The sequence below is a fragment of the Cervus canadensis genome, chromosome 7 (assembly GCF_019320065.1).
Source record: "Cervus canadensis isolate Bull #8, Minnesota chromosome 7, ASM1932006v1, whole genome shotgun sequence".
Taxonomy (NCBI): domain Eukaryota; kingdom Metazoa; phylum Chordata; class Mammalia; order Artiodactyla; family Cervidae; genus Cervus; species Cervus canadensis.
Window position 1 is genome coordinate 4,143,562 of NC_057392.1, and position 27,236 is coordinate 4,170,797.

At 37.3% G+C, this 27,236-nt stretch overlaps 1 protein-coding gene across 7 annotated transcripts in view; it reads right to left on the reverse strand.

Annotated features, from left to right (window-relative positions):
• The window catches only part of PLS1 (plastin 1), a 117,504-nt gene that overhangs the window by 39,954 nt on the left and 50,314 nt on the right, over positions 1-27,236 (reverse strand). For 4 of the 7 annotated variants that reach the window (XM_043474199.1, XM_043474200.1, XM_043474203.1 and 1 more), the window contains 5 exons: positions 15,113-15,218; positions 8,896-9,059; positions 6,980-7,109; positions 1,894-2,026; positions 387-468 (listed from right to left, as the gene is read on the reverse strand). In XM_043474199.1, the coding sequence (XP_043330134.1) occupies positions 387-468; positions 1,894-2,026; positions 6,980-7,109; positions 8,896-9,059; positions 15,113-15,182 (579 nt within the window). In that variant the 5' untranslated portion in view covers positions 15,183-15,218. Of the gene's footprint in view, positions 1-386; positions 469-1,893; positions 2,027-6,979; positions 7,110-8,895; positions 9,060-15,112; positions 15,219-15,442; positions 15,465-20,643; positions 20,800-27,236 lie in introns of those variants that run through there. The other 3 variants (XM_043474201.1, XM_043474204.1, XM_043474205.1) reach the window with 3 other exon arrangements.

Here is a 27,236-nt window from a genome sequence, read left to right on the forward strand (position 1 = left end):
ATGGAGAAACTGACTACAAAACAGTTTGGTACAAAAAAATGGATAAAATTTTGTGCAATGGTAAAAGATGTATTAAACTATGGAGTATTTTTATCTCAACCAACAAGAACACTAGCATCAAGCAAATATTCATTAATAAAAATAACTTAATAATCATAATAACTTAATCTGAATACTATTTTCTTAAGAAATTTCATCCAACATAGTCTGAATCTTAATTTCTTCATTAAAAAATTCAGCTGAATTTTTACTTAGTAAAAATCTAGCTTTTATAGGAAACCAAAAGTATGTTAAATGAATGGTTTTGCCTGGACCTAAAGATCAATTCGTAAGGGATCCATGATCCTTATATGTAAGATGATTACCAGCAAAGGACAAATACTTACAGAAATAGTGAAGGGGGTGAGCTTTTTCTTATTAATGGCTCTTTCATCAATGGTATCTGGTTCAGACAAGTTGATCATTTTGCTAAAGAGAAAATGGGAATAAATCAGTTTAAGACACTCAGAAATGTTTTTAGTTGATTTTTGTAAGTAAACAATAAAGTTAAATTTTGAAAAGTAATAATCCATTTCTTTAAAATATACTTCATCTCAGGGATTTAATTTTAAAAATCTAAGAAATATTCCCTAATCTAAATCAAATTCATCATTCACTGTAATAGTAATCTTAGCATTTCTTTCTAATTTTTTCAAAGTCTTGCATTATCTTTATGTGAATCTTGCCTTTATTTCATTTAATGATCATTGACATTCAGCAGCCTGAAATATAAAACAAAAAAATCCTCAAGAAGTCAAATTTCATAAAGTGGTATCAACAGTGTTAAAATTACTGTTGTTGCAGAAAAATAAAGAGCAGAGACTTGACCGAAAATTTCAATAATTCACACATTTTAAAAGAAACTAATATAAATTTTACTTCTCTGTTTTAGAATACATTTTATGTTATGAAACGCAGATAAGCAAACACCCATTCAATTCATAATAGGAATTTCTTCTGAAGGTTAGAGGAAGAGATCTGAATTGTAGGTGGAATAAGATATATTTTAGATATAATGTCTTGAAAACTAATATCCCATAATTGTGGGTAGTTTTTTCTTTTTAAGTAAACACACAGAAAAAAGACTGAGGAAATGTGCCAAAATATCAATAATAGCTTTTTACAGCTATTAATATTCATGGTGGTTATTTTCTTCTTTGAACGTTTTCTGTATTTTCATAAACTTAAAAAATAAAAGACATCTAGTTTTTACAAAGAAGTATGCTGGGACTTAAGTACACACAACCAAGGGCAAAGATAATGCCTTTAGAGAGTTTATAGTCCAGTAAGCAGAAACAGATTGCAAAGAGCCATGAATACAAGACTGAATTAAAATATTAATCTGATTTAAGCACAAATGAGATATATATTTCTATTATAGGTCCTCAAGTTTCAGTCCGAGTCAATGATCAATACTCCCTTATTGATAAGTGGAAAAAAAAAAAAATTCTGGGGAATTTCCTGGCAGTCCAGTAGTCTGGACTCAGAGGTTTCACTGCTGTGGCCCGGGTTCAGTCTCTGGTCAGGGAACTAAGATCCCACGTGCCCCATGCAGCCAAAAAAAGAGAAAAAAGAAACCCTTTGAACATTATTAAATGCATCGGAGAGGTAAAGGTTTCCTGGCATAATTAAGAAAATAAATGAAAAAGATACCAAATAAGAGATTGCATTTGAAGGAAAATCTTGGAAAACATATTGTACTTAATTGTCTATGCAATATAAAAACTTCAAGAACTGCATACTACTTGTTAACTAATTTCAAAAAACAATGGACTCATTGAATTGTAGTTTTCACTGACTACTCTTCAGTGGAGACAGTAAGAACACAGCTCCTTAACCCAGTTCTCAACTCACCAAAGAAGGATGCCATCAGCAAGTGACTTGAAAAGACTGCCATCATTGGGGTTCATCGGTAAGAGGTGCTTACAGTCAGGGTCATTCTCCAGGGCTTTGTTTATCCAGTTAACAAAAGCCACTTTTTCTTCCTCTGAAAACAGGAAATCTTAGTTGGCATACCTCATTTCACCTACTGCACTACAGAAATATACTTTTAAATTTCTGTTCAAAAATAATAAAGGCCAATTTTAGAAACTCTACCAAAACACTAAAGGATGTAAGAGAGCTTAGGTTTAAGGAGAAAGAGGAATTCATTCCACTTTTTCATCAATATATTAGGGACGAGGAAGGCATATAGCTTAAATGAGCACAATAAATATTCAGTTTGATTCTAAAACTTTTCACATATATTTCTTCTGAGAATTAATGGATCAAGAACCAAACATCAGAGGTCAGATCACGCACATGCACACACACACACGCCAAGGGGAAAATGTAAGAAACAAATAACCACATCAATCAGTTCCACCTCCCCCACAAAAAAATTTTTCATAAAGTTGTGATTTGCAACTTACAACAGAAATAATAATTTTAATTGAGTTATTTGAATGAACAAAATAGCTCCATTTCTGTGGAATTTCTATTATAAGGAAACTGACACATCTAAATACCAGTATGACTATCAGCCATCTTCATCCTCAACTTCTCAAGCTGTGGCTTCTAGCATGGGAATATTTATCTTTAGGCAGAAAAATACTGGTGGGCTATGCAGTGAAGAAAGTAGGGAGGAACTTAAAGGAAAAATGTTCTACTGCTTTATTATTATTCTGTAAGCATAAAAATGATTTAACAAAATCTAAAAGAAAATAATGCCCATTTCTATCACAGGGTAGCTGGACTTCCTCTATATGCCCTAATTCCTAGAACTAGATAACTTTCCTAAAGGCATATTTGGCAGGTACTCTCAAAATGTAATCTATCACAAACAATCAATAAAGATATAAATATTTACTTTTGTACAGATCATTATCTGCCTTCTTATCTTCTTGCCTCACTATACATACCTCCTTACGGACTTAGAATCAATGGATTTAAAGATCACTAAGATGTTATAACCCCCATCAAGGAATTTTAAGGGTAATGATAAAACAGATATATGAAGAAATGAAATAAATGAACATACCACAAGAGAGATACAAGCAATGTTTCAAAGAATTTAAAGAAAGAAAAATTTCTCATCAGGTTGATCAACAAAAGGCTATTTATGGAGAAGGAACTATTTATTTTTTTTCCATTTATTTTTATTAGTTGGAGGCTAATTACCATATTGTAGTGGGTTTTGTCATACATTGACATGAATCAGCCGTGGATTTACACGTATTCCCCATCCCGATCCTCCCTCCCACCTCCCTCTCTACCCGATCCCTCTGGGTCTTCCCAGCGCACCAGGCCCGAGCACTTGTCTCATGCATCCAACCTGGGCTGGTGACCTGTTTCACTATAGATAATATACATGTTTTGATGCTGTTCTTTTGAAACATCCCACCCTCGCCTTCTCCCACAGAGTCCAAAAGTCTGTTCTGTACATCTGTGTCTCTTTTTCTGTTTTGCATATAGGGTTATCATTACCATCTTTCTAAATTCCAGAGAAGGAACTATTTAAAAGATACATTTTTAATAGGTATGAAAAAATGGGCAGGAAAAGGGAAAGAAATTATTATTTCTTTATAGCTGGACTATGAAGAAAGCTGAGCACCAAAGAATTGATGCTTTTGAGCTGTGATGTTGGAGAAGACTCTTGAGAGTCCCTTGGACTGCAAGGAGATCCAACCAGTCCATCCTAAAGGAGATCAGTCCTGAATATTCATTGGAAGGACTGATGCTGAAGCTGAAACTCCAATATTTTGGCCACCTGATGGGAAGAACTGACTCATTAGAAAAGACCCTGATGCTGGGAAAGATTGAAGGCGGGAGAAGAAGGGGACAACTGGGGATGAGATGGTTGGATGGCATCATGGACTCAATGGACATGAGTTTGAGTCAACTCAGGGAGTTGGTGATGGACAGGGAGGCCTGGTGTGCTGCAGTCCATGGGGTCACAGAGAGCCGGACATGACTGAGCAACTGAACTGAGCTGAACTGATAGGAAACAGGAATGAGATATCACTTCACAACACCTGGATGGTTGTAATAAACAAAACTGACAAAAACAAATGTCGTCGAGAATGGGAAGAAACTGGAACTTTCATACATTGCTTGTGGGAATGTAAATGGTGTGGCCACTTTGGAAAACAGTTTGGTAGTTCTTTAAAGTGTTAAACATAGAGTTAACAAATGACCACCCCTGGGTATATACCTTAGAGAATTCAAAGCATATGTCCACACTAAAATGTGGACACAAGTGTTCACACAGTATTATTCATGATAGCCAAAAAGTGGAAACAACTCAAATGTCTATCAGCCAATGAAAGGATAAACAAAACATATTAGCAACAGAACAGAAATGATTCAGCCATAAAAAAGAATGATGTACAATGCATGCCACAACATGAATGATCCTCAAAAATATTCTGCTAGGGAAGAAGCCTGTCAAGTGAAAAGCCGTTACTGTATAATTCCATTCGTATAAGATTTCCAGAATAGGCAAATCTATGGAAATAAAAAGTAGATTAATGGTCACCCAAGGCTGGGGGAAGGGGGAAATGGGTAGTGATTGCTAACAATCATGGGGTTTCCCTTTGGGGTAATGAAAGTATCCTAAAATTACACGGTACTGATATACTACAATTCTGTGAATATACTAAAAACTACTTAATTGTACTTTCAAAGATTCATGGTATTTCAATTATGTCTCAATAAAGTTGTTCTTTTCTTAAAAGCAGTTAAATGTTCTGTGCATGTGTGAAAAGTCACTTCGGTTGTTTCCGACTCTTTGCAACTCTATGGACTATGGCCCACCAGGCTCCTCTGTCCATGGGATTCTCCAGGCAAGAATACTGGAGTGGGTTGCCCCGACCTCCTCCAGGGGATCTTCCTGACCCAGGGACTGAAGCCAAGTCTCTTATATCTCCTTCATTGGCTGGCAAGTTGTTTACCATTAGTGCACCTGGGAAGCCCCTAAATGTTCTGTGTTGGGTTCTAAATAATGGTTATGTGGGTGTATTCATATGTAAAAAAATCATCAAGACATATACTTAACAATAGGGCACTGTATGCACTTTACTCTGTACATCTTATACCTCAATAAACAAGTAAAAAAAAAATCTATTGTGATAGACATCAGAAAAGTGAAGAGTTATGGCTAGAGGCATGAGGGAGCCACTCAGGGTGAAGGAAATGTTAATGCTTTATATATACATATGCTTTGCATACATATATATGTATATGTTTTATATGTGTAATGTATGTTTATTACATATATAAAACATGTATATACATATACATATATGTTATATATATATACACACACTTATATGTGTATTTTACTGTATGATCTCATTTTTTTAATGTAGAATCTGGAAAACAGAACTGAAGCCATAGATACAGAGAGAAGACTGGTGATTACAAGAAGCAAGGGGTGATGGAGAGTGGAAGAAATCGGCGAATTTTTTTTTATCTTAAATAAACTGAATTTAAAAAATTTTAAATGACCGTATCTATGAACTGGTTATAGGTTCATTCATTTGGGTTACCTTTATAATCAGTAACGACTGCTAGAACCAACAAGATCAAAAAAGAATTGTTTTAAATCAATGGAAAAATTACTCCTGTCCTTCATGTAGCTCTACAAGCCCAGAACCTCTCACTTCTTCTCTTCCTCCCTTTCCTCACTTTCTCTTTTTCCTTCAATTTAAGGGAAAAAATCTGATTTTACTTTATTTAAAGTCCTTTAAGCAAGAAAATCTTGGTAATATAAAATGCTCAAAATGGTGCACATTTACTTTCATAGAATTTTTGTATTTATGTATTATAATAATTTAGATATTATTAGATGTAAATAATCTAGAAATAATCCTGGTGAAGGAAATGTTATATGTTAATCTACTTGGCAGCTGCATGAATGTAGCTACAAGATGCATACACATGTGAAAACTCATTGAACTGTACACCTAACAATTGCAGCAATTCGCTAAATGGCATGTTATACCTTAATAAAAAATGAAGATGCCATTCCATTAGAATGGACAGGCAGAAACAGAGCTAAAGAGTAAGTACCTTTCAAAAAAGGAGGTGGGAGTTATACAACACTGCCTTCACCACTGCACTTCCCTGGTGGGAAAAAGTTAGGAAAATATATACAGTGAGTAGAAGTGTGAGTGTCTTATTAGAGGAAAATCCATTGAGAAAGCAAAAGAATCAAGAGGATAATTAACAGATTCAGATCTCAAAGAAAGAAAGAGGGAAAAGTTAAAGTGAGTTTTTATAAAAAAAATTCCAAGAGTATAGTTCTAATTATATTAACATGAACAAAAAGAACTTGGCCAAAGGTTTTCAGGCATCTTGATCGTGAGAAGCAACCTTAGCATGGGGCAAGCTGTCTCCTCCTAGGAGCTCATGTGACTCTGTATCTTCCCTTGGGCAACAGTCCAGTGATTCTATCAGATCAAGCAAACCAAGCACTGTGCTCTACTAGTTACTGGGTTGCTTGATAAAAGATGAATCAGGAATCTCAGCTCCTCCAAAATGGAAAGTCCTTCCAATAAACCTCTCCACCATTCCTAAAATTATAGGTCTAAACTAAACTCATATCACCAGTCAGGAAGAAAAATCCATCCCAAGGTCATGATTAAACACATTCAATGCTGAAAATATAAACAACTCCTATTTTGCTGTTTCTAATCTCTTGACCACTGTGCCTAACACACAGTAAACATTCACTTACTATTATCTATCTTAAATAATTCCAGGATTTTTCATTCTGACACTTCTGAAATTATGATACATTTCAAATCTAATGGCACATTATAATTTAGTCTCATTATAAAACAATGGTATATAAAATAGTGTAAATTACAATAAATGGCATCTTAGATCCTGTGAAATACAGGACTTGTTGAATGAACCAATGACTGAAAGATTAAATTTGGAGCAGGTGGTTGGTTACCTGAATAAGAATGCTGTGTGCCCTCACTGGAGATGGATGAAGTTCCTCCAATAGCAGTAATCCCTTCCCTCTTGTTAATTATTTTTCTGAATGTTTTGCTGATGTCTTTGCTTTTTAACTCTTGCATTAGCTGGAATGGGAGAGAAGTAAAAGTGACCCTTGATTAGATAGCCATTAAAATCCTTGCTGTGTAAAAGATAGTTATTTATTTGGAATGACATAAAATTAAATACGAATCAGTTGTTCTTGCATTTATTGCTTGTGTAGGCAGATAACCCTCATGTCATCTTATGATAACACGAAATGGAAAAATGTTTGCACCACAACCTATAATTAAGCTCAAATTGTACACATTGAAATTGTTCATCTAAACTTGCCGTGATCTCTTGTACTAACAACTAAAGAATAACTAAGTACATGATAAAGATTTTTAAATGTCTTAATGAGATATTTTCCAATCTGAACAGCTTCAATGTATATGTTAAAGTCAAGAAGTCAGCGTTTGTAGGAAATTACACAGGCTTCAACAAGTGCCCTCTGCCAGTTCCTGTCACTGGCCACTCTAGAGCCTGGCTAAACTGAATTCAATCAGTTCTCCATGCAACAGCCAGAGTGAGTTTTAAACAATGCATATCTGATCATTCTTCCCACATCAATGGCTTCCTATTGCTTTTAGATAAAAACAAAAAATTCTATAAGGGCCTGATTATCTGACCCTGACTCACTTGTCTAAACACATTCCTAACCCTCAACATTTCAGCTCCAACCACAAGAATGCTTTTTACCCCAAGTGCTTGAGAGCATCTACTACCCCTAAAGCCACAGAGCCTCTACACATGCCATCACCTCAGCCCGTCTTACACATTACTTATTTCCCCCACCCACTCCTTTTATCTGTTTAACATCTTCCTTCAGACAGCAATTCAGTCTTCACAGAGTTGGAGATAGTTCCATTTCACTGAATCTCTGCATTCTCTAATCTCCCCACCAAGTTCAATTCCTCCTACACAAACTTTCAAATGACCTGTCTTGCTCTGTCAGAGCATCTATCAGTTATCTTTTACCTATCTGTGAGATTCTGTCTTCCCCTCCACCTACAAACTTCATCTCTTTGTGTTCATCACATTACTCATAATACCAGAGTTCCTGGTATGAAAGGAGCTCAATGAACAAAGAATGTAAAAGCAGACAATTACTATTTCATAAATATCTGTTCACTTGTATTAGTGAATAAACTATTTCATTAATTTTTGTACAAAAAGCACAGTCATGGTGCTGTTGATAGAAGGTAATGACAGCCCTTGCTCAACTGTCAGCTGGCAATGGCAACTTAGTCATCGCTCTCAGCCTGAGAGGTTTAAAATACATGATACTCAATATTCAGTTCTATCTTTCTTTTATTGGTGGAGTCATATATTATTCTGAATCTTGTTCAGTTCCCTGAGTCTCCAGGTGGTTTAATAATGAACCCATAACTGGTATCAATGTTCACCGGTGGCATTTACAGAAACTGAACATATAACTTATCACAAGAAAACAACCAGTTTCTAGGAGGTATATCTTCCGAATCTTAGCTATTTCAATTACAAAGATATTTCACTTCTCAAGACTAAGTACTAAGACATGAAAATACTTTGCTTACAGAGAGAGCCAATAAGCATTTAAACTCAACTGTAGTTTTACTACAGGATAAATGATTATTATCTAAACCTAATTTCAACAATTTAAGAATAATTTTTCCTTTGCTTTATGAATTATTTGTGGAAATTGCTGTTATTGTTACCATCATCATCATTTAAAAGCAGTGCTTTTTCTGGTTTCTGAAGCCAGATTCAACCAAAGAAAGCAATGACATTACTAAAATTCTGCTCAAAGCAAACCCATCAGTAGCCAAGGAGAGGATTTAGATCACTTACCGACACAAACTCTTCAAAGCTGATTCTGCTATCTTTGTTGTTGTCAGCAACTGCTAGAATTTTCTCCACGATCTCACGCACCTTGTAGCCAGGCAGAGGAAGGCTTGCTTCCTTAAACAGGTCCTGGAGTTCATAATCACTGACATACCCACTGTTGTCAATATCTAAAAAGATAAATTATGAGAGATCAGATCTTATTTGTACTCTGTTGGAGATGTGCACTCTGAAGGCTGCTTGGGAGATTCACGGGCAAGCAGAACCTTCCAGGTTTGTTTCATAATTGGCAGTAACCTTTTCTCCTGCACCTAAATTGTACAAGGTAAGCTATATACTTTATCAAACAAACTCATATTTCATGAACTTTGTTAGTCGCTCAGTCGTGTACGACTGTGAACCCATGGACTGTAGCCTGCCAGTCTCCTCTGTCCATGGGATTTCTCAGGCAAGATTACTGAAGTGGGTAGCCATTCCCTTCCAGAGGATATTCTCAACCCAGGGATCGAAGCCGAGTCTCCTGCATTGTGGGCAGATTCTTAATGAACTTCACCCACCATCCATAGACTCAGGGTTAGCATATATATTTTAAGTGTGTAATAAGAACATTGCATGACAGATGAAAAACTCAAGTTTGGCACATGACTAATTTTCAAAGAATTAAGAATGGGGAAGTCTCAGATATCTAAGGGAAATAGAGCAGCAACAGTCACAGAGGAACACCCACCCAGACTTTGACTTCTTCATGGAACTTACCAAATGGATCTGCTGGCCCCACTTTCCATGCAAAATTCGTACGTCATGTAAAATGCACATAAGGCACTTCTGTTCTACGTTTCACTTGGTGGCAGTTCTGTTTCACTTGTCAATAATTCATTGCCTCTTCATTACGTATTTATGATACCATTATGTAGGCTGAATCATGTTTGATGTCATTTTGAGATTAAGTGTTCAAGAAATAATTTCACACCTACATTTGGACTTAGGGAAATAGGTTTCTGGGCGTTTTCATATTATCACTGATATAACCTTCCCTGGGTTTTCCTGAGACTGGATTATCAATTCCTGACACAGAAGAAAAGCAACATTAAACACTTGTGGCCAGAGTTGGCAACAGGGCTTAGGACTGATTGGTTAGTTGCCTGGATCCACCTTGTATTGGCTCTCTTCACTCACCTGGTAGTAGTTACTTTGCTTCCTATGTCTCTTCAGTGAAAGAGCTGTCATCACTATTAACTGAATGAACTATAAGACAGAAACCTTTCTTTTCAACTCTCAAACACAAGTTTTAGAATTAATACTGTTCAGAATGGTGAAAATTTTCTAAACTAGAATCTTCCAAGAACCAAAATAGTGCTGTGATCTGTAAAGGAAGCTAAATTGCATGATATTGCAATAATTGCTTTCTTTGAATTTAGAGTAAAATCTCATTACTTAGTACATCACCAGTTCAGAATTGCTTCCTATAATTCTGAAATAGACAAATAGACGAGGCAGACTCACTGCCTAACAGCACTGTGGCGAGGAGTATTTAAACAAGATCATGAAAAAGTTATGTGCTAACCATCACACTAAACTAACATTAAGAGTTGGGCTCTGAAGATGGACACACCTGTGTGCTTAAATGCCAGCTCCTTCCTTACAACCTCTGTGGTTTGGGTATGATGTAACAAGAAATAATAGATACCACTTAATGAGCACGTATTCTGGGTCAAGTGATTTGTTAAGAACTTGAGGGCTTCCCTGGTGGTTCAGTGGTAAAGAATCCACCTGCCAATGCAGGAGACACAGGTTTGATCCCTGATCCAGGAAGATGCCACATGCTGAAGAGCAACTAAGCCCGTGTATAACTTCTGAGCCCATGCTCTGCAACAGGAGAAGCCACTGCAACTACAGAGTAGCCCCCAATCGTCACAACTAGAGAAAAGCTCATGCAGCAACAAAGACACAGCACAACCAAAAATAAATAATAATCTTTTTTTAAAAAAAGAACTTGTCTAATGAAATCCATACAATAACTTGGAGGTAGTTAATAATAATATTCTAATTTTAAAGATGAGGTAGTCAAGGCTTAGGTTAAATAGCCATAAAGTCACAGTTTAAAAAGAAATAAGACTTTCCTACAACTCTGCAACAAAACAATACACAACCTGATTTTAAAATGGGCAAAGGACGTGAATAGACATTTCTCCAAAGAAGACATACAAACAGCCAATAAGCACATAAAAAGATATTCAACATCACTAATCATTAGGGAAATGCAAATCAAAACCACAATGAGATATTTTATATTCACGAGAATAGCTATTGTAAAAACAAACAAAAACAGAAAGTAATGATCATTGGCATAATTTGAAGAAACTGAAACCCTTGTGCATTGCTGATAGGAATGCAAAATGGTACAACCACAATTGGAAACTATTTGTTAGTTCCTCAAAAAATTAAACAAAAGTAAATGATTCAGCAATTTCACTTCTGAGTATATGCCAAAAATAACTGAGGAGAAAGACTTGAACAAATATTTGAAATACCCATGTTCACGGCAACATTACTCACAATAGCCAAAAGGTAGAAACAACTCAGAAGCCTGTCAACAGATGAATGGATAAACAAAATTTAGTAGAAACAATGAAATATTACTCAGTCTTAAAAAGTAAGGCACTTCTGACACATGCCACAACACAGATGAATCTTCAAGACATCACGCTAAGTGAAATAAGTCAGTCACAGAAAAACAAATATTATATGATTCCACTTATATACGTTACCTAGTGTAGCCAAATTAACACAGACAGAAAGTAGAATGTCAGTAGCCCCAGAGGACGGGGATTGGGGGAAGGTGGACTGTTGAGGAGTTAGTCTTTAACAGTACAGTTTAAGTTTGGGAAAATGAAAAGGTTCTAGAAATAGATGGTGGTGAAGGTTGCATAACAAGGTGAATATACTTAATGCCAATAAACTTGTCTACTACATTGGTGCTTGCCAAGGGCATTTGCCATCTGCCTCAACCAGGAGTGAATCCTGTCTCCACACGCCCTGAGGGGAGTTCAGGATGGAAAGCAGAAACGAGGCACTCTCTGCTCCAAGGGAAACTTGTGGCACAGGTCTTCCTAACAGTTAGTTAGATATTTTCAGGAACTGATTTTATAAGCCCAATCCTTGCACCTCCTCATATTTAGAAAAGCACTAAATTCTTTCAAGGTAACATCAGCTTCTCGTGACTAGCAGAAAATCTTCTGTAAAGATAAGTGCTTGATTAAAGGACCTCTCCCTTCACCAAAATCACATATATTGACCTTCCCCCCCGCTGCCTCTCTGGAGCAGTTTCTCAGAGCCATCTGTGGTGCTGTCTCTTAGGCTGCAGTCCTCATTAAGTAAAACATAACTTGCAACTTTCACACTGTGCAATTTTTTTTTTAGTCAACAAACTGTACATTTGAAAACATTGTTAAAATGGTAAATTTTATGTTATGTGTATTTTATCACAATTGCAGAAAAACAGGACAAATATTTTAACCTCTCACTTTTCCCTAGAGACCCAAAAAAATATCCCATCTAGCAAGGTTAGATGGGCATGTTTCTCCGTCTCTGAGAAAAGCTGTTTGGGACAAATTAGCAGAGGGTTACAGAGTCCATGAGTAGCAATTTATCTTGTAAATAAAGTAAGGAAGTATATATTCTGCTAGTATTAGAACTTCCCTCACACAGAACAAATTACCTTGCTGTCAGAATTGTTTCATCAATGATTTATCAAAAATACCATTAAATAAATATGGCAAGATTATACATCCATGAGTTATAAAGATTAAAGCTAGTGTGTGAAAGAAAACAGACTACTAATTTATTTTACTAGGACCAAGGTAGCATTTTTATTCAATCTGCCAAACTGCTCCTATAACATAACAAAAACGACCAAACTAGGAGATATGGGGGGGTGGGGGGCAGGATTTGTTTTGTTTTTTGGCTGCACTACAAACCCTGCAGGATCTCAGTTCCCTGACCAAGGATGGAACCCAGGCCCCCTGTAGTGGAAGCACAGAGTCTTAACCACTGGACCAGCAGGGAAGTTCTGGAGCTATATTTTCACTACTTCCTTTCTTTCAGGGCTCCGAATTAGCAGAATATTCCAACATTGCTCCCAGTTTTTTTTTTCTTGAAATGACTCTGTGCGCTGCATACAATGTTCCATAAAATTTTTTTTAATTTTACTGATTTATTTTATTTTTGGTTGTGATGGGTCTTCATTGCTGCTGGGACTTTTTCTCTAGTTGCAGTAAGTGGGAGCTACACTCTAATTGCAGAGAGCGGGCTCTAGGCTGTGTGGGCTTCAGTACTTGTGACACATGGGCTCAGTAGTTGTGGCTCCTGGGCTCTAGAGCACAGGCTCAATAGTTATGGCACATGGGCTTAGTTGCTCCGCAGTATATGAAGTCTTCCTGGGTCAGGGATCAAACCCATGTCTCTTACATTGCCAGGCGGATTCCTAACCACTGCTCCACCAGGGAAACCCAAAATGTATTTTTAACAATAACGTTTTAGAAATCACATCATAGTCATACAGTGCTCTAGCATGGACAAAATAAAGAAAGTGAAAGTGAAGTCGCTCAGTTGTGTCTGACTCTTTGCAACCGAGTGGATTGTAGCCTACCAGGCTCCTCGGTCCATGAAATTTTCCAGGCAAGAGTGCTGGAGTGGGTTGCCATTTCCTTCTCCAGGGGATCTTCCTGACCCAGGGATTGAACCCAGGTCTTTCACATTGCAGGCAGACGCATTACTGTCTGAGCCACCAGGGAAGCCCATTAGGATAAAGAAAAGATCAAGGTTAAGGAATTCATTATGAGCCAAAGGCGGCCACATGTGGACTGTATTCTCAAGGTCTGAGTTACTCTCTAAACAGCTAAGCAAGGAGAAGTGGAAAGGCCCAGAGATTTGCAGAATTCACTTTATTTCATAGCAATGTTTTGTAAGTCATGAGCTTCCAGAAAGCATTACTTTTGCTTTTTTTTTTATAATTTTTTTTATTAGTTGGTTTTTTTTTTTTAAATTTTTTTATTAGTTGGAGGCTAATTACTTCACAACATTTCAGTGGGTTTTGTCATACATTGATATGAATCAGCCATAGATTTACACTTATTCCCCATCCCGATCCCCCCTCTAGTTGGTTTTTTTTTTATATAATTTTTTTTTTTTATTAGTTGGTACTTTTGCTTTTTTTTGAGAGAGAGTGAGCCTTGTTTTTGTTTTTAAGTTAAATCTTCCTTTCTTTATCTTGGTTTCTAAAACGTCTGTACTACATTTCATCTACATTAATTTTAGACATTATTCACTAAGTTTAAGAGAAATTGAGGCCCAAGACCAACTGTGATCACCCCATCCTCCCTGGTCTGACTCTGTTTTTTGGGGAGTGCTCTAACACACCAAGGCAGGAGCCCACTGAGGCAGGAGCAACTTTGGGGGTGTCACTGTTTCCATGTCTATTTACTGTGCTCATCTTTTACCACTTGCAGACTACAGCAAAAGATGGTATCAACACTGTCTTGGTTTGCTACAGGTCTCCTACAAGCAAAATGCAGGAGAATCACGATCCATCAGAGGATGGGAGAGTTTTTTGGAAGAAAAAGACCAAGCTGTCAAAAATGACATCATAAAGACAAAAAACACTGGATGGCTTTTAAAGCGAAAGAAGAATAAATAAATAAATAAAAGTGAAAGAAGAAGTATAAGGCATGCAGCCTTTAAAAACAACACTTTAAAAAAAAATTATGCTCAAGGGAGGAGAAAAATAAGACATATGGTCTTTGAAAATCATATCGAGCTTTTAAAATACTCTTCATGAAGTCAGAACGTGTTATTATTCATGACAAACATACGGAGGCCAGAGTTCAGTTTACACACAAGGAAGTGTTCCCATATTTTTTTCTCTGTAATGAGGATATCACATTAAGCATATTCAGTTACTCTGTCATTCATTAACCTGGAGTATTCTCTGCAAAGAAATGATCAAAGAATTCAAAGTCCAATTCTCCCAGAAATTCAAGCCAGTCTTGGTTTATCTTTTAGAAAGAAAGAAAGAATCCAGTGAAACCCAGATGGGACACAAAAGAAAAAGGGAATATATCTAGGGGTTAGAGGGCAGTAGGAGCAATAGAAGGCATTGTTCCACTCCTGGAAGGCTGGTATCCAGCAGAATAGTAACTATGTATTTAGTTTTTCTCAAGCATACCTATTTTATTAAATGCTTCTTGTAGTTCTTCCAGCTCCTCCCGAGAAATGGTGGTCGTACTGTTCTCCATCTCTGAATAGGAAAGACTACCTTCAGGTCTTTATATCTGGAAAAAGCAATGTGAGAAAAAAGAACATGAGCCCTTTGGAAACATTTATCTAAACAAGAACAAAGGACACAGGCAGTAAAGCATCTGGAAGAAACCTCCTGAGAGGTAAGGCTGAAAAGGAATAAATCGGAAAAGATTTCCTGGTAACACTCTTTCCCAACATAGGTCAGCCAGACAATAACTGAGATTCAGTAAAGGGAAGAAACACTGGTTTTTCACACCCTGTGCTTTTCCAAAGCAAAGGCATTTCTCAATGGCTTGTATAATTTTCCTTTCCATTTGACTTCACTGTTTCAGTAAAATAAGCATTTCAAGCTGAGAAAAGTATAGCATTTAAAAATACTCAGGATGTGGTCGAAAAGTAAAATTTTAGGACGTGAATCATGTCCAAAAAAGAATACAGTGAGTTAGAGGCTGATGATTTTGGGATGGAGCTTGTGGCTCAAACGTTCAACTTGACGTTATTCAACCACTGCCACCTCCTCTCCCATTCCTTGTGCAAGGTCTTCCCCAGATCAGTGGGGCCTTTCTTATTCCAAGCAGGAGAAACAAACTAAAACCAAAAAAAAAGAAAACTGATGTAAAACTGGATTGTAAGAAAAGCAGGCATGTAATAGTCATTGTAGAAAATAATTGGTAACAAATGCCCAAATCAGAAATGTAACTTATCCACAAGCCTACTGTCCAGAAATATCAACTAGTACTTTTTGTCATCTACATCTTTCTGGTCTGCTTTTCAAATGCACCTGTACCTTTATTGAGGTGTGAAAATGTGAGCATAATATTTTGTGCTAATATATTATATGTATCAACATAATATTTAGTGGCCACATAATAACTTATTTGTTAAATCCCTGTTTCACAGTGTTTGCATTGCTTCCAATTATTTTGCATTGTAAATGAATGCTACAATGAACAGCCTTACAGATAAATCTCTGAACATATCCATGTTTATTGCTGTAAATAAATATCTCAAGGAGGAATTACTGACTTTTTTTTTTTTTTTGCCACACCTCATGTCTTGCAGTGATCTTATCTCCCCAACGAGGGACTGAACTCAGGCCACAGCAGTGAAAGTGCCAAGTCCCAATCACTGGACTGCCAGAGAATTCCCAAGAATTACTTACATTTTTAATACTCTGATATGTAACAAGGCAGCTCTTATTTTTAAAGTGACTTCGTGGTTTGACTCTTCAATATAAAGCTAAAGGTGAAGACAAATTATGTATGCCTCTTATACACACCTAATTACTTTAGACTTAATGTGTATTTCAGAAAGTGAAAATGAACTAAATAAGTACTGAAGCTAAGTAGGAAAAAAATTTTTTATACACATATTTATATAAGAGGTTCAACATCATCCCTGAACATCTCTAATTTGGGGGGAAGCATATAATTTTTTGAAATAATTGAATTAAAATTTTCACTGATTACTTAAAAATCTAAATTGTGTGAATCCTTCTAAAGCGTACAGTGCATTTGTCATTCATGATCTGTAAACCAACTTGTTTAGGAGTTTTGTTGTTCTTTCAAAAGGACATTTTTTTTTTATTAAAGTACAGTTAGTATACAGTATAGTGATTCACAATTTTTAAAGGTTATACTCCATTATAGTTATTATAAAATATTGGCTATATTCCCTGTGCTGTACAGTAAATCCTTGTCGCTTACTCCATACCTAATAGTTTGACCTTGTAATCCCCTATCCCTGTGTTGCCCCTCGCCCTTCTCTTTCCCCACTGGCAACCACCGGTTTGTTCTCTAAATCTGGGAGTCCGTTTCTTTTTTGTTGTTGTTATATTCACTAGTTTATTGTGTTTTCTAGATCCCACATGTATGTGATATCATACAGTATTTGTCTTTCTCTGATTTATTTCACTTAGTGTAATGCCCTCCAAGTCCATCCAGGTGGCTGCATATGGCAAAACTTCCTTCTCTTTTACAGCTGAGTAGTATTCCATTGTGTGTGTGTATGCATACATACATCTTCTTTAGCCATTCATCTACTGATGGACACCTAGGTTGCTTCCATATCTTGGCTACTGCAAACAAAACTATTAGGAACACTGAGGTATAAGTATCTTTCAGAAAGTGTTTTGGGGGGTTTTTGGTTATATACTCAGGAGTGGAATTTTGGGGTTTTATGGTAGCTCTATATTTAATTTTTTGAGCAACCTCCCTACTGTTGTCCATGGTGGGCTTCCCTGGTGGCTCAGATGGTAAAGAATCTGCCCACAATGTGGAAGATCCAGGTTTGATCCCTGGGTCAGGAAGATTCCCTGGGGAAAGGGATGGCTACCCACTTCAGTATTCTTGCCTGGAGAATCCCATGGACAGAGGAGCCTGGCAGGCTACAGTCCATGGAATCCCAAAGAGTCAATATAACTGAGTGACTAACACTTTCACTTTCACTATTTACATTCTCACCAACAGCATAGGGAGGGTTCTCTTTTCTCCACATTCTCTTCAACATTTGTTATCTGTGGTCATTTTGATGATAGCCATTCTGACAGGTGTGAGGTGATATCTCATTTTGGTTTTGATTTTCATTTCCCTGATGATCAGGGAATGGAGTTGAGCATCTTTTCATGTGACTGTGACCACCTGTAATTCCTCTTTGGAAAAATGTCTATTGAGTTCTTCTCTTCATTTTTTAATTGGGCTGTTTCTCTTTTTGATCTTGAGTTATATGAACTGCTTATATATGTTGGATATTAACCCCTTATCAGTCCTATCATTTGGAAATCTGTTCTCCCATTGAGTAGTTGCAAAATGACAGATTTCTATCTCTTACAGTTACTCTGAGGCCTGATTCTAACTAAATATGTAATTAAATTGTTTAGTTTTAAATACATACACACACCATTGCCCTCTATTTCATTCCACACTATTTAAAAAAAAATCTGAAGAGCTCAGTTCTGTAGAGTAAGAAAAAGGCAGTAAATGCAATTTCTTTTATGTTAGCAGTAAGTACATATTCACATTTTATTGAATTCTCACTTTTAGAATGTTTACTTATTTTGTGTTGAAAGAGGTGAAACAGTCCTTTTAGGACATTTAAAAATAATCCCCCAGTCTGCAAAATGCTAATTCTGTTGTGGCTGGCTTCAAATTTCTGTGGTTTTGGTCATCCTGCATATCCTTTCCCATATTCAAGAATGGTTTCTATCCCTTGCCTCAAGTTTTAAAAATAGTGGTCCAATTTTAGCATTTGCACTCCACAGAAATGCTGCAAATTAACGGTTCTTGTGTTGATCTTGCATATGAAATGATAAATACACCTGGGGTTCTATTCTTTGCTCAAGCCTATTTAAATGTATGTCACTTGTTAATTACATAAAATATCTTTATTCTCCCATAATCCAGCAGAACTAGCACATAAAATTAGTGAAAAAGCAATTTACCCAAATGTTATTATTAATATAAAGAAGTTTGTAGCATTATACAAGTCCTTTAGTACTTAAATGAAGCAAATATAATAGATACAGAACAATCTTTAAAATATATTCTTCTTCAGTTTTTTTTTTTTTTTTTTTTATGGCAGTGACATGCAAGATCTTAGTTCCCTATCCAGGAATAGCATCTTCACCCCCTGCATTGGAAACGGAGTCTTAACTACTGGACTACCAGGGAAGTCCCTTTAATATATATTATTAAAAGAACAAAGCAAGGAGCAGAAGATTAAGTATAGCTGGGGGAGGGGGAGCTATATCAGTTGCATATTTATAAAAGCATTTCCAGAAGGATACAAAGAAAGGTAATAGTGATTGCCTTTCTAGGGGAAATGGGGAATTGGAGGCCAAGTGAAAAGGGGGCTTATTTTTCATTACATATTTTTAGTCATTTTTTTAGACTAAAGGCAGCCAAAATAAAAAATAACTGTAAAACAATAGAAGTAATTGTGATGGAACTTCCCAGGTGGTCCAGTGGCTAACACTCCACGTTCCCAATGCAGGGGACCCAGGTTTGATGCCTGGTCAGGGAACTAGATCCCACATGCTGCAACCAACAGTTTGCATGCCATAACTAAGACCCAGCACAGTCAGAAATATTTTTTTTTTAAGAAGTAATTGTGGAAAGACAATGGAAACAAACAAATACTAGATATTTCCTTATGAGAAATTAGTATTTATTTATTTATTTTTTTTTTGATAAATTAGTATTTAAAATAAATACTAAAATATTTCCTTATGAGGCAAAATACTATGATTAAAATAGTAAAACAATTTATAGCTTTCTACAAAGGCATGAAGATTTAGCAGTAGAATGGTTAATGGAAAACATTTTGCCTCTTTCATAAGTGCAGAATCATGCATAAACATACAGTATCAATACTTCTCTAGATTGTTGCAAAATTATGATAATAATTAAGTACACTACAAAAAACTAAGTACACTACATAGTGTGCCTTAAGCATTTTTATATTGCACAATAAACTTATCAGGAGTAACATAATGTTTGCTGAGGAAATACAGCTGTTGAATTTGATGTATAAAAAACTATTCTAGCTACATGATCCCAAATAATTTGCTTACTATGATATTTCTCCATGGGAAAATGTTTCTGCCACAGTAACATAGCACAGACTTTTTAAAACTTTGCGACCCCATGGACTGTAGCCCACCAGGCTCCTCTGTCCATGGAATTCTCCAGGCAAGAATACTAGAGTGAGTTGCCATTTCCTTCTCAGGGGATCTTCCCAACCCAAGGATACACCACCAGCAAATTCTTTACTGTCTGAGCCACCAGGAAAGCCCCTAAAACTTTTACGGAAGAGAATTAAATTTTCAAAGCAGTATGTAACATTTTAGAAGAAAACCCCAATGACCCTATAGCTAGTAGCCCAATATTTATTTTTCTTACTAGTCCCATAGTTAGATGATTAATACACTCTCTTAAATGCTTCGTGTCCATTCTCTTTCCTCACCACTCCATAAGGCAGGTACTGTCCTCATTTTGTAACTGACAAAGGGATGGTTCAGAGGATTGAATAACTTTCTCAATGTCCCAAAGTGAAGAACTCTCAGAGGCGCCTAACCAAGTTGTAGCAGAACCCTACTGTGTCTTATTCCTTCCTCTAGGCCAGTACGTTCTGAAGTCTCCCCAATGTTTATGGTTTTTATATCAAACCATAAAATGTATAAATATGTAACTGTCTAATAATCATACAATAATTCATGTAATATATGAAGCATATATACCTGTGAAATAAGAATTTGCATTTTAAAAGAAATCAGCCTCTGTAAAATTCTTTGTAAAGTTTTGGGGAAAAACTTCTAACTAAATCAACTCATACTTATCGAGCACATAACTTGTCAGTCCTAAAACACTAAAACCCAGAGTCACTAGAATTCACTCTGCAGTTTTAGAAATGAAGCACGCATCACTAATTGGTACCCAAACACCTGGCACTGATGCTCACCTACCTGGATGCCTGAGACAAGCTCAGAATAGCATAGCTTTCCAAAATCAGTCCTATAAAAAGGAGCCCAGAGACAGCCAGGATCACTGTCAGAGACTCAACAGCAGGGAAGGTTATGCTGGATTTTCTAGACAGGTACATCTTCCCATGGCTTTTGACATATGTCCTATACATCTTCAATAATTTCAACACTTCTTTCCTCCTGTTTTTTCTTTTTTTAGCCCATATAATTTTAAATAACACCTTCTTTCACCAAGTAAAACCTTTCTTCCCTGTCTTAATTCTTAAGTGTACCATGACACAACCAAACATAAATTTGGAAAGTTAAAAGTATATTCTAAAAATGGACTTCTTAATTTAGATGAAATTGGATCTGATCTTTTCTCCTCCCTCAAATTTCTAGCTTCCTTGAACCTCTGAAAGCTTTACTAAATTAGTCTACGTAGCTCTTTATGGCTGGCAGGTTCTAAAGTTCTTCGGACAGTTTCAGAAAAAAAGGCATCAGAAACAACTCTGAGACCACCAAGACTTTGATGCCTTTCTACCAATCCCAAAGGCCCAAACTGTGAGGGACCAAAGCAGTCTTCACTGGTACTTCCTGGCTTCCCAGCTCTTCTGCTTTCCCTCCTCTCACTGTGGTCCTAGGTCCAGGTCACCCGAGATTCTGAATTCTTGAGGGAGCCACTGACTCAGGGGATGCAGCATTCCCCCTAGTCCATCTTCCAAAATTCCCTTTTTCCCTCACTCCCCCTTCTCTAGTATTGTAAACAACGATGGCAAATACTTAGAACTTTCAATGAGGCTGGAACTATGCTAAGCTCACCATTTACCATTCTTCTACTGATGGAACATCCTCCCTTAAAATGTAAATTAGAAGACTATTGAGATTAGATAACCTGCCCAAGGAAGGCAGACAAAATAAAAGATTAAAAAACAAATCAGTTTCTTAACCTAAGCTCTCAAATTCTATATACAGTTCAATTAATATCCCTGTCCCTATTCTCTCACTGCAAGCATCACAGGTAGTTCCTATACACACGTAGTTTTGAAGAAAGGGTTGATGACCAATTGACACTTATGCATGAGTGGCTAACAAACCCTCAAGGTGTTAAATTATTCCAACTGTATTTATATTTTAAGGGCAACTGCCTGTTTTCTTTAGTTGAATAATGGGTAAATACATGATTGTGTAATCAACAGAATATTTATACAACAGTAGATTAAATGAACTACTAAATTAACTACTGAATTAACTAAATTAACTACTGAATTAAATAAATCCATCTGCTTCTTAAAAAAAATATTAAATGGAAAAAGCAAAGTGCTAAAGGATACATACAGTATACCAATTATTGTAAATTATGAAACACAGAATATATGTCATTTACATTACCATACATATGTTGTAAAACTTAAAAACACATGGGAAAGACACAACAAATTAATAATAGTGTTTGTCTATGGAGAAGGAGTTTCCCAGGTAGTGCTAGTGGCCACCTGCCCATGCAGGAGACTTAAGAGATGTGGATTTGATCCCTGGGTAGGGAAGATTCCCCAGAGGAGAGCATAGCAACCCACTCCAGTACTCTTGCATGGAGAATCCCATGGACAGCGGAGCCTGGCGGGCTACGATCCATAGGGTCAAAAAGACTCGGACATGATTGAAGTGACTTGGCACATGCATGCATGTGGAGAAGGAGGTAAGGGACACATCTGTGGGCTAGAGCTGATCTTTTTTTTTTTTTTAATGATAAATTTGAAACAATTATGGTAAACTTTTAACATCTGTTTTAAATAATGCATTACTTTAATTTTTAAACTCAATAAAAATAATAAATAAAATAATAAAGATAACAAAAGAATGTGTTTTGAAAAGGAGAAAATTTCCCAAAGCCCCTCAAGGTTTGGGGGGGAAAATCTCTTTAATACTTTAATCATAAGCAATAAAAATAGTTGATAATATTGGGGCAGAATAATTTATTGAAACATAAACTTGTATTTATTCTCCCACCCCATTTAAAATGCAATAACTAACTCTTGTCTTAGGAGTTCCGGCAGCCCAGAAGGCAAAAACAGATTGGAAGTGGTGGTCCCTTCAGTCTTTGGACAGAAGCACAAACCTTCTCGGGGCTCACTTAGGCTGGTTGTGCTGGGAATGGGGCGGCAGGAGAAGACCACCTCTGAGTAAGATGGAGAGGAAGAAAGATTATCCTGGTGGAAACGGAGGGGAAGCCGTGGATATGAGCAAAGAGCCCCGGGGAAGGCAGAGAGAAGGGACGAAATGCCACAGAACCTCTGCTGCAGGGACCCACGGGCTGAGCCGCATGGGTGTTTCCCAGGCCCCCTCAGAGGATGAAAGACCAAGGATGGAAGCGCTTCCTCCCAGCCTTTGCCGTCTCTAAGATCCCAAGACAACAGAGGCTGATAGGCAGATTCCAGGTGCCTAAGACTTGACAGGACTCAGGTAGGATGAGGCATCACAGTCAAAATAAAGTTGCTTTCAAGAACATAAAGAGAGAATTCCTCGGCTGTCCAGCTGTCAGGACTCCACACTCTTGCTGCCGATGGTGTGGGTTCAATCCCTGTTCCGGGAACTAAGAACCCCCAAGTCACGTGGCCAAAAAATAGAATATAAAGAAATGTGATATTTCTTTCCTACCTGACTTTTTTTTAATGGTAAAAGCCTTGATGGTGTCTCTCTAGAGAAGTGACTAGGATCAGAGGTTCCAGAGCATTTCAGTACCTTCTACTGGTGTCCCCACCTTCCCTTCTTCACCAGCTGTGATCCTAGCTCCCACCACAGCCCTCCTCTTTGCCTGTTACATCCTATATTCAACTCTCCATTACAGTTGAAAGATCACAAGGTCACTGGAATATATCCCTATGTGAAAAAGTAAACGGCAAAGAAATATAAATTAATTGAAGAGTTTTCTTTCTGGTGTAAAGGAAACCTGGAAAAATATTTTCATCTGCCTGTACTATTTCCAGCAATTCCCTTTTCTGATCACATTTCACTGCATCATTTATTTTGTAAAAAGCAAACATTCATGTTCCATATCAACTTGTTCAGTTTTTCAAATCAGACTTTCTTTAGTTAACAGGAAAGTCCACCAACTCACCAATGTAAGTGTAAATTGGGATACCACTGAGTTTGTTAAATATTAGTGTCCTACTCTACATACCAACCTGGATAGCCCTTTGGACAGTGAGAATTTTTAATGGGTACACTAATTCAAATTTTCCCTGAGCATCCTTCCGGTCTGACAGAACTGAGCTCAACTTCCTTCTTCATTCTACAGGGGGCAGACATGTTAGGTAAACATTCCTAAAAAGTGATTAATTTGATTGCTAACAGCTAGAATTTTTTAAATCACAAACTATTTTTTAAAATAGTAGTTATGGGTACTATGAATTAACTTTTTCTCAAATAAGCAAAATAACTTCCTAAGTGCCTGCCTGCACCATCCTAGAAAACATAATTAGACACCATTATGAGGAGTTAAGCCAGGATTAACACCTGGGATGAAGGGGTTTGGCTCCAAGCTGACTCATTTGTGACCTCTCAAAGTGAGGCCTGCCAATCTCCTGCAAAAACAAACAAGACAAAAAATAACAATATTGTTATTGCTATCTTAACGTTGGGGCTCTTCCCCCCTTTAGTTTTCCCAAGTCTTAACCATCTCATTACTCCCCACACTACCAAGTTAACATAATTTCTGCCCCTAATTCTCAACCAACAGTTCACTCACCACTCCCCACACGTCCTTAACTCCTTCCCACCTGCCGTAGATATAAGCACCTCTGTCTTTTCCTTGCCTCTTATGTATTATCTACATACATTATTGTGATTGTGATGGATACAATAATACATTCATTATTGTATTCTTGAATATGTGTTGTCTTGTAACAGTCACATTTTGCTATTTTATTCTTATCTTCCTAACATCATTGCTGTCTCTTTGCAGGTAAAATATATATGTTTTCTTCTTTTTGTGTTCCCCATGGTCTTACCATATTATATATGTGGGAAAAGATTAGTAAAATTTATTAATAGCGATATTTCCCTTCATAGAGCAGGAATGAAAAAGTGAAACTGTCAGTTGCTTAGTCGTGTCCAACTCTTTGCAACCCCATAGACTTAAGACTGCCAGGCTCCTCTGTCCATGGAATTCTCCAGGCAGGAATATTGGAATGGGGTGCCATGCCCTTCTCCAGGGGATCCTCCCAACCCATGGATTGAACCCAGGTCTCCTGCATTAGCAGGCAGATTCTTTACCATCTGAGCCACCAGGGAAGCCCCAAGAGCAGGGATGGTACTAGGTCAAAAAAGGGCCAAACCAAACAATGGTCCATGGGAAATGTGTCACCAACAGATGGGTGAAAAGACTGAGTGGGGGTTTCAGCACCTCAGTAACCAGTCTTCATTCAATCATCTCCTTATTTTTTATTCAACAATGACTTACGAGCTCCTGTTCATGGTGCTGAGTATTATAGGCACAAAGATGGCACTGAAATTTTGAACCCACATGGGTTCAAAGTCTTTCAAAATAATCTTTAGTCAACCTTTCCCTTAAACCTTGCAAAATAATTTTTGGCAACTTTTTCCTAGTTCAATTCAGTTGCCCAGTCATGTCCTACTCTTTGCAACTCCATGGACTGCAGTACACCAGGCTTCCCTGTCCATCACCAGCTCCATCAGCAAAGTAGAGAATAACAGAATCTGTATACATCTTGTCCCCACTCACTGCATGGGTCACCTCCGTGACCAGCCTCAGTTACATTCATCGCAGTTCTGTGTTTCTGTACACCTGAGCATAGAGTTGGGGTTGGCTTCTGAGCATTGAGTGGCTGCTAGAGTTTCCACCAAGATCTTTCTACATCCATTTACTTCAAAGCCCTATTATGAAACCCCTAGTTGGGGAGCTTACATTCACTCAAGTACTCAATGAATAAGTATTATTTGACTGGACTAATGAGATTTAAAGATGAGTAAGAATCAGTCTCTTCCAAAACAACATTCAATATAATACTGACCAGGTTCAACTATAAACACCTGAGAAGCTTAACTAAACTCAGCTTAACTAAAACTGAGTTTGGGGTAAATGACAAAGTAATCTTATGATTACTTCTCTCTGATAAATTAGAATCAACTCCTAATTCATTTCCTGTTTTAATCCAGATTTAAAGGCACCTCTTATACACAATATATCACTTACTGTCGGGGTCACTCAGTATATATCACATATAATTCTGGGTTGGAACTTTTTGAATGAATTGTAGCCAAGGCAATCATAGCATATGGAATAGAATACAAGAAGGCTAAAAGGGTGTGTGTGTGTGTCTGTACACATGCATGTGTATATACTCAGCACATGCAAACATATGCATTGGAGAGAAAACAAGAATGAGAGAAAGAGACCAAAGACTGTTGAAGAAAACAGAAACAGGAGTTCTCAGAGAAGCATTTAGCAGGTGAAGGACTCATGTTGCAGCAAAACTCTCTTTATTTCTCTTTCTTTATTAAAACAAAGTGCAAATCAGAGCTGGGCATGACCCAAATCAAAATACTTATGTAAAAGCATGTGGTGAGTCAACAAGTATTTGGAGTCCAAAAGTGGACTCAGGCCCAAAAAAAGCAGATTATACAGAAGGACTTGGAAAAAATAACTTTCCCAAGGACAGACACCAGAAGCTGCTGGCATCACAACTCTGACCTTCAACACTTTGTGTATAGGATTCGGTCATTAGAGCACAGAGGTTCAAATGTCATGTGACTTATGCAACTGAATGAGTAGTTGTGAAGTGTTTGTGTTGCTCACTGAATGATTCAATGAGTGTGTAAAAAAATAATAATAATTTGGTCTCTTCTCACAATGCCCTTATCCGAGTTCTCCTCATTATTCCTGACTGAAACCAAATAAGTGCTGGCTCAGTTCTGAAACCCTAACACTTAGAGTGGGTGCTAGTGCAGAAGTGATAAAGCACTAGCTTAGGCAGAGAGGGACAATATGTAATGCTCATCTCCCACCCTGTGCCCTCAGGGCACCCGGACAGGTGTACTAAAGGACCCACCATGCTTCCACAGGGTAGACACAGCTCCTCCACTGCAGCCTAAGGGGCAGGGAAAGCTCTGCCCCTCTGTTAGCCAAGGTTAGTAATCTTTTTTAAGTTGAGAAATAGGAAACTACATTAAATGGATAGCTAAAAGAAGGAAAGTTATGACCAACCTAGACAGCATATTAAAAGCAGAGACATTACTTTGTCAAGAAATGTCCGTAGTCAAGGCTATGGTTTTTCCAGTAGTCACGTATGAGTTGGACTATAAAGAAAGCTGAGCACCAAAGAATTGATGCTTTTGAACTGTGGTGTTGGAGAAGACTCTTGAGAGTCCCTTGGACTGCAAGGAGCTCCAACCAGTCCATCCTAAAGAAGTCCTGAGTGTTCATTGGAAGGACTGATGTTGAAGCTGAAACTCCAATACTTTGGCCACCTGTTGCGAAGAGCTGACTCATTTGAAAAGACCCTGATGCTGGGAAAGATTGAGGGCAGGAGGAGAAGGGGATGACAGAGGATGAGATGGTTGGATGGCATCA